The 8,678-nt window shown below is 47.7% G+C and overlaps 1 protein-coding gene across 6 annotated transcripts in view; it reads right to left on the bottom strand.

The window, feature by feature from the left end:
* Positions 1–331: 331 nt before the first annotated feature.
* Positions 332–8,678, bottom strand: part of large1 (LARGE xylosyl- and glucuronyltransferase 1) — a 491,278-nt gene continuing 482,931 nt past the window's right edge. For all 6 annotated transcript variants that reach the window (XM_043708946.1, XM_043708952.1, XM_043708949.1 and 3 more), the window contains 2 exons: positions 6,721–6,916; positions 332–4,450 (listed from right to left, as the gene is read on the bottom strand). In XM_043708946.1, the coding sequence (XP_043564881.1) occupies positions 4,253–4,450; positions 6,721–6,916 (394 nt within the window). In that variant the 3' untranslated portion in view covers positions 332–4,252. The remainder of the gene's footprint in view (positions 4,451–6,720; positions 6,917–8,678) is intronic.

Below are 8,678 nucleotides of genomic sequence, written 5' to 3'. Positions count from 1 at the left end.
GAAGATGTGCGGGGGAAGATTTTCACGCAGAAAATGGTAGGAGCCTGAAATGCATTGCCAGAAGAGGTGGTGGAAGCAGGCATATTGGTGATATTTAAGAGACATCTGGATGGATAAGGAGGGAATAGAGGGATACGGACTGAATAAGGGTAGAAGGTTTGTTTTGTAGTTTAGTTAGGGCATGATGATTGGCACAGGCTTGGAGGGCCGAAGGGCATGTTCCTGTGCTGTATTTCTCTTTAGTTCGTTGTATACAGTTATTGAAAATGTGTATTATTGAAAGAAAATCCTTACTTAAAAAGTAAGATGAACAGTTACAAGTTCCATGGATTTTTAAAAATATTTTTTATTTATTATTCTGTCACTTGCACAATGCCAAAGTCAGAAGACAGTTCTGCCTTGTGCTGATTGACCATTTTTCTCAACAGTCATCCTGCCCATTGTGGTGAAGAGTGAAATTTGTTGTACAATGATTAGAAACAGCTCACCAATCCTGCAGGCCTTTGGCTGTCCTCCAATGGTGCTCCTAGCTGTCCAACCGTCCTCTAATGGGGCACTGTGCTGTCTGACCGTCCTCCAATGGTGCTCCTAGCTGTCCAACCGTCCTCTAATGGGGCACTGTGCTGTCTGACTGTCCTCCAATGGTGCTCCTAGCTGTCCAACCATCCTCTAATGGGGCACTGTGCTGTCTGACTGTCCTCCAATGGTGCTCCTAGCTGTCTGGTCCTCCTCTAATGGGGCACTGTGCTGTCTGACTGTCCTCCAATGGTGCTCCTAGCTGTCCAACCGTCCTCTAATGGGGCACTGTGCTGACTGACTGTCCTCCAATGGTGCTCCTAGCTGTCTGGTCCTCCTCTAATGGTACTCCTCATTGTCTGAGCTTCTCCAATGGAGCAAGGCCTTCTCTGATTATCCTCCAAAGTAATATCAGCTGCTTGGCCCCCAGTGGGGTACTAAGCTGTCTGGCTGTCCTCCAATGGGACACCTTGCTGTCCGACTATCAACCAATGGGGCACCTTGCTGTCCCACTATCCCTCAATGAGGCATTGTGCTGTCTGATCCCCCTCCAGTGGTGTTCCAGCTGTTCCGTTGTTCTTCAAATAAAAACTAAAACAACTGCAGATGCTGGAAATCAGAAACAGAAACTGAAATTGAAGGAAAAGCTCTGCAGGTCAGAGTTAATGTTTCGGGACCAGTGACCCTTTCTCAGAATGCCCTGCTTCTGTTCAATTTCTGTTTTTGCTTCACTGGTGCTTCTCGCTGGCTGACCCTCCTCCAATGGTGCGAGGCCTTCCCTGACTATCCTTCAGAGTAATATTAGCTGACTATCTTCCAATGGGGCACGTAGTTGTCTGACCGTCCATCAATGGAGCATAGTGCTGTCTGACCCTCTTCCAATGGTGCTCCTCATTGCCTTTGACTATTCTCCAATGGCACTGCCTGCTGGCTAACTCTCCTCCAATATTTATTATTTGCAACACCATCCTCCAATTGTTTTCCAAAGGTGTCAGTTTTCTTGTCATACTCTGAGCTGTTCAAAACCCCCCAGTTCAACTCCAATAGCTCAATGAACAGCCCAGCGGCATTCCAAATGCTCCAATAGGTCCAGCACTCTTACTGCTCCACATAATTTCCAGGTTTACAGTTCAATAGCTCTGTGATGAAAACTATTGTCCAAATCCCAACGATGACAGTCACACTCCGAGTAATTGAAGATGACCAACAGCGTATTAACCAGGCCAAAGAATCCTCTTCCTAAATAAACCTGCAGTCAGCTCATGGGATTTCAGAGTCCGACAGTACCACTAAGGGGTTGAGTAACATTAACAACCTAACAGTTGAATCATTTGAACAGTACATCATACCCTCCAATTAGATTCTCAAGGGTTCAAGGATCCTTCACCATGTCTGATTGGGTTCCAGTATTTATTTCTCAAGCTCCAGTGGTACTCTAAATAGTCCTCAGTCCTGTGATTGTCCAGTCTATTACAATACTGTGCTCTGCTCAAAGCAACCTGAGGCTTATATTCCCTAACAATTAGACTACAGTTCTTCCATCATACTCTCCCTGAGGACAAAATAAATGTACAGAAGGGTGCAATTACTTTTTCTACTTGAAAAAGAGTCACATTACTTTGAGAGACACCAAAAAAGGATTGATTTCTCTTTTTGTCAGCCATCACACTGGTCGTCTTCAAGAATATTTATCCATTGTTGGACAGGGGCAAGGACCTCATGACAAACTCCACATCATCTGACGTGCCTCAGCAGTTTCCAAAGTATGACAAGGTTTCAAATAAGAGCACACGGAAACTAAGATTTTGACCATCTTTTTTAAACAGGATGGCTTCAACAGAAATGTATTATGATGCAAGTGTCAGTTGCCGAGGGGGAAAGGTCACATTGAAAACTGCGCAGAGAGTAACTGGCACGTGGGACTGAGAATTGGCCTGGTAGGTTATTGAATTAATTCTTTCCTCAATACAGCATACGCAGTTTACATTATTATAAAATTCTCTGTCAGTTAGAGTGGAGTTCTTGCAGCGAGTCACGAGATAGGTTTGGTCGAAGGTGGTGGTTCAACCTTATTCCCTTGAATATCGATCTTATCATCTTTACTTAGCTACATCCCATGGGCTGCTTACATTATCGTAATGTTCCAAATCAATCACCCCTACTACTAGCAACCCTTCCCACTGGTTGATCTCGATCCACCTCCAGAGATCCAGTCCTAATTATGGCCTGGTCTCAATGAAATGGTCCCGGCCTGCCAATGGAAGAGATGGTGGAAAGTTCATACTCTGGGGAGAATTCACGGAATTTGTCATTTTTTTTTTAAATCCAAAACATCGTGCAGCTCTTCACTTTTCCAATCGTCGGCTCAGCCTTGACTCGGAAGTCAAGCAGAGCTCTGCATCTTCCACGGTTTCGGTTTGACAGCTGCTGAAGAACTACCCCACCCTGACCATGTCCCAGCAAATGGAGAAATATTTTGGCTTTAACCTCACAAAAAAAGCCCGCCAATTTATTTGATTCCAGTTGACCCCCAGCGAACTCAACAATGTCTCTCACCCCCCCCCAGTGACTCTGATACAAGGGCAACCCTTTCTTCGGATGAGATTTTCGATTTAGGTGTTATTCCCAGGGAGGATCTGCTTTGTTTCCTTTCACAGAAGTCAACACACACTTCATGGCTGTGTTAAGTTTATGCTTGAATTCTCAAAACCAACTCTGGTTATTGGAATCAGCTCAAACTCTCATCGCAACCCAAGCGACTCCGGCCGCTTCCTTGAGTTATTCAAACTCCAATGACCAAGTGTCTGACCTTTGTAGTATGGCTTCCTCTCACTATTGGACATAGCCACCATGATGTACCCCACCCTCCACAACATAATCCTCCCCTGGGGACCTCACTCTGAAAGGTTTAACTCTGCTTCTTCCTCCCCAGATACCACCAGCCCAACATTTTTCAGCCTTTTCTGTTTGCACCTCAGAGCTCCAGTATTTCGCTAATCTCGGGACCACCTTAACGGATGCACGGACATTTTGGACAGAGCAAGATTTAGACTGCTCACTGCCTTGGGAGAGGGGTTGACCTTTCTTTTAGGAGCAGGGAAGCCTGGGCTCGACCCGTGAATTTGCCGCGGGCAGCTGGGGCGTCGTGGAATAGTGGCGGAGTGCCCTAACCATGACAAAAGACCGTCATGGGAAACCAACATGGAGTAGCCTGGCGAAGCTGGTTGCTAAGTTACACCAACGCAGGAAAGGCACTGCTGTTCCCAGGGATCTCTGCTGTGTCCCCTCCTCTTCTTGTTAATTTTCCTGTTCACAAGTGACAGTGTTGACCTCTTGAAGGCTTGCACTCAAAAGGATGGAGACCCTCTGAATAATCAGGGCGCAACGTTGTGGGGCACCGAACAATCCTGCCCTTCCATCTGGAAAAGGCTCGATGGCCAGTAGGGACCTCCCTCAAGGGCAAGACAATAAGGTTGGGGGGGGGGGGGGGGGCGGACCAGCATGGAGGCCTTTAAATAGCAAATGACAGGGATAACAGCGCCTAGGAGGACCCAAAGTAAGCTCTTGTAAGCACGACTCTTCCACCCAAATCCTGACAGACTGTTGGCGGGTACGCACGTGAATTTTGGTTTCGGTTTTTGCACGACACGCTGTACACAGCACCCCCACCCCATTTCACTCCTCACGGCGGTGGCTGAGTGTTCACGTGGAGTCGGCTGAGGACAGCCTGAGGGTCTCAGCTGTTGTTTTCAGCAGTCAGGTATTTGAGAGCTGCAAACCCGTAGCGGCGAGACATGTCCTGCTGAAACTCCTCCTTCAGGGTCTTCAGGCAGATCCGGTATTGCTTGTTGGAGCGGAATTTGGTGATGTCAAAGCTGGGGGCGTGAGGCATGTGGATCATGTAGGCGTTGGGGAGGACGATAAACTCATATTCCTGAAACACAGAGAGTTGGGGGGAAGAGGTGGAAAACACTTGATTAAACGGGTCTGTGCCATTAAAGGAGACTTTAACAATGGCTTTTTAAGCTTGATTGTGAAACCGCGAGATGGAAGTTAAAGCATAGAAAGGAGGAGTCAGACATGGTTCTTAGGACAAAAGGGATTGAAGAGCTTGGGGAGAAAACATAAATAGGGCACTTAGTTGGATGATCAGCCATGCCGATATTGGGTGGCACGGTGGCTCAGTGGTTAACACTGCTGTCTCAGAGCATCAGGGGCCCGGGTTCAATCCCAGCCTCGGGTAACTATCCAGGTGGAGTTTGCACATTGTCTGCATGAGTTTACACTCACAGTCCAAATATGTGCTGGTTGGGTGGATTGGCCACAGTAATTGCAGGGCTATGGTGATAGTGTATGGGCTGAGTGGGATGCTATTCACAGGGCTGGTATTGGGCTGAATGGCCTCTTGCTGCACTGTAGAAATTCTATGAATGGTGCAGCAATCTCGAAGGGCTGAATAGCTTACTTCTGTTCTTTTTTTCTAAGGCCTGAATCCTGCTCAGAATAGTCTGGCGAGGGGAGGCTGCAACTGGGTCTGCAGATACCAGCTCATATCCCTTTCGTAGCTGGATGATTAGCACTTCAAACACTGTGATGGTGTCCAGCTCAGAGGGATATGTCTGGTGAGTACACTTTCACTCCCCCCAACGCAGTCCTCAAAACTGCAGGAGGCTGCACAAAGATTAAAAGCAGTGACAAAGGTAACAGAAAAACATGTCTTATTGTGAAAGAGCCCCACTCGAGAGGGGAGTCAGGTCTTAAAAGCTTGCTTTGTGCTGAGTACTGCCAACAGTCCAGCAGCTGCCCAAAGTTCAGGAATCTGCTCCCTTTCTTTTATTCACCTCCTCTCCTGCCAAATGCTGAGGTAGACTTCCTCAACAACACAGCCCAGTCCTCATGAATGACACATTACAGTGCTGCCAGGATTGTGGGTTAGAGATAATTCACATCCTAGCTTGCCTGACACTCCCTGGGAAGGGTCCAGCACTCAAAACCCTGTGTGCTTTATCTCCTTTGGTCCAGGGCAAGTGAGGAGTATTCTAACACACACCTCCTATAATAGTATTGCACTCCAAAAAAATGAACTTAACCGACTGTGAAGCACTTTGGGATTTCCTAAGATGGTCAAAGATGCTACGAACAACCAACTCCCTCTTTGACATTCACCATGCACTGTCAGAGCTGTCGCCTTTGGTCAGAAAGTTAAACTGGGCTCTCGAGTGTGGTAGGGTAGGCATAGAAGGAATATGGTACTATGGGGGTGGCACAGTGGCTCCGTGGTTATCTCTGCAGCCTCTGAGTGCCAGAGACCTAGGTTCAATTCCAGTCTCGGGTGACTGTCTGTGTGGAGTTTGCACATTCTCCCTGTGTCTGTGTGGGTTTCCTTTGGATGCTCCGGTTTCCTCCCACAGTCCAAAGATGTGCAGGTTAGGTGAATTGGCCAGGCTAAATTGCCCGTGGTGTTCAGGGATGTGTAGGCTATGTGCATTAGTCAGGGGTAAATATAGAGTAATAGGGTAGGGGAATGGGTCTGGGTAGGTTACTTTTCAGAGGGTCGGTGTGGACTTGTTGGGCTAAAGGGCCTGTTTCCAGGGATTCTATGATTCTATTTTGAAGAAGTGCAGGGAATATCTCCTGGTGTTCTGATGCAGCTTTATCTATTGATCAACCCACAACAGTCAATCAGATTATCCAGTCACTATCCCATTATTCCCACTTGTGTATAGGTTGGCTGTCATGTTTCCTTTAGCAGTCACCGTACACTCCGAGAGCATTTCTTTGGCTGGACAGCCCTTCACGGCATACTGGGACAGTGCCAGGTGCTATAGGAATGTAGGTCTTTCATTTGTCCAGCTCACTTTGGACTGTTTCCAAAGGAGAAACACAAATCAGACAATGAAGACTCCATTAACAGAATTCCAGAACTCTCCTGCTCCAATTGGGAGGGGAAGGCTCTCAACTGCATCATCTTGACAGAGACAAACCTCAAAGCTATTGAGGAATGGGGTTTTAAGGTGAAATCTCAGGCTGGAAGCAGTGGGTGACGCTGAAGCAGCAGCTTGAGGTGGTGGATCAATCTAGCGACACTGGAAGCGTGCCGCACCTATGAGCTAAAGAGTGACTTCCTCCAGTCTAAATAAGCATTTCATGCAATGAACAGGATGGCCCAGTATACCTAAAGGATGCTGGGATGGAATACCATACCTGTGCGTCCAGCTCCATGACGTGTGCTACTTTATTCCAGCCAAACCCGACAAATCTCCTGTCGTACTCCGGGCAGTCGCGCCTTACTACAACATAAGGCTCAAAGTCCACCTCCCAATTGACGTGATAGGGGGTGGTGGCCGTCCGCCATTTGGCAAAGTTCGTCGGAGCGTGACCCTTGGTCCAAACATGATACCTACAGAGCAGAAGGTGGCAGTGAGTTGCGGACATTCTCTGTGCAAATTCCAGTTCCACCGGGCGCCTTCAGCTGAATGGGATCTTCCTGCAATGGTCCAATTGTCATATGGTAGCACACAAGGATACTCCCTTCACCTTGTATTTCCCACTTTCACTTGAATTTTAATTTACACTGTACAACAATCACACCATTTAGATGGGTTTGGATTGGTTTAACATGAGAGGAGACAGATGAGGGGCAAATCTTTTGGGGGTGGTTCACGTGTGGAATGGACTTTCCGAGGAAGTGGTGGATGTGGGTACAATTGCAACATTTAAAAGACACTAGATAAGTACATGAATAGGAATGGTGTGGAGGGATTTAGGCCAGAAGCAGGCGGGTGGGACTAGTTTGACTGAAGGGTCTGTTTCCATGCTATATGACTTTATGACTTCAAGTGCACATCAACTAGATACAATTTACCTATCGCCTCTTCTCACGTTCACTGAACCTTAATGAAGTATGAATGAGAGACAATGCACAGCCATCTCATCTCAAAATATATGTGAATGCACATGGTTCAGGCTTTATGGCTGAGATTAAGGAATGGGTCATTTCAATTATGGAAGCACCATCAGAAATTATATCAACAATCGACCAACAAATTCAGTGGCCATCATAAGAACAAGAAAAGGGTTTATTTTGGATGTTATTTGAGCCAAATTAGACACCATTTGTGATTGGCTCCAGCAGGGTATCTGCGCTCGATAATTATGTCACCTCCTGCAAATTAAGAAGCTAAATCTAGATAATAAGGTACTGAAGAATCTAACAGAATGTTTGTTCCACTGCCCTATTATAGACAAACTTTAGACTTCAGCTTTCAACACCAATCACAGAAAAATCATCTCCTACGATTAACCAGAAGGAAAGAGTGAGGCGTTTCTCCTCCATCCACAGGCTACACCCTCTCTCACACTTGTTACTGATAGGCTGACTAAGATTTAATAAACCTCCTGGCTGTGGTTATTCTTCACTCCTGGGATTCAGTCGTGGCCCATCGCAATCCGGGACCGAAGGAGGGGCATGCACTGTATCCAGCCACTACGTCAGCGGTCAGTGACAGGACATCTTCTCTCCCACCAAACTCAGGAACACTCAAAGGTCAGGAACACAGTCTTATTTGCATATTCCCTCCTGCAGAATCAGTTCTCAGGAGGCATCTTTGTGCCAAGGCAGCCATATGTCTGCCTGGTCCAGAGGGATTGGGGAGAGACAGGAAGGCTGTAAGGAGAGTGGAGAGAGACAGGGAGGGTGTATGGAGAGTGGGGAGAGACAGGAAGGATGTATGGAGACTGGGGAGAGACACGGAGGCTGTAGGAGAGTGGAGAGAGACAGGGAGAGTGTAGGGAGACTGGGGAGAGACAGGGAGGGTGTAGGGAGACGGGGGAGAAACAGGGAGGGTGTAGGAGAGTGGAGAGAGACAGGGAGAGTGTAGGGAGACTGGGGAGAGACAGGGAGGGTGTAGGGAGACGGGGGAGAAACAGGGAGGGTGTAGGAGAGTGGAGAGAGACAGGGAGAGTGTAGGGAGACTGGGGAGAGACAGGGAGGGTGTAGGGAGACGGGGGAGAAACAGGGAGGGTGTAGGAGAGTGGAGAGAGACAGGGAGAGTGTAGGGAGACTGGGGAGAGACAGGGAGGGTGTAGGGAGACGGGGGAGAAACAGGGAGGGTGTAGGAGAGTGGAGAGAGACAGGGAGAGTGTAGGGAGACTGGGGAGAG

This window comes from Chiloscyllium plagiosum, chromosome 19 (assembly GCF_004010195.1).
Source record: "Chiloscyllium plagiosum isolate BGI_BamShark_2017 chromosome 19, ASM401019v2, whole genome shotgun sequence".
In the NCBI taxonomy this organism is placed as follows: domain Eukaryota; kingdom Metazoa; phylum Chordata; class Chondrichthyes; order Orectolobiformes; family Hemiscylliidae; genus Chiloscyllium; species Chiloscyllium plagiosum.
This window is presented reverse-complemented; position numbering and strand designations above follow the sequence as displayed.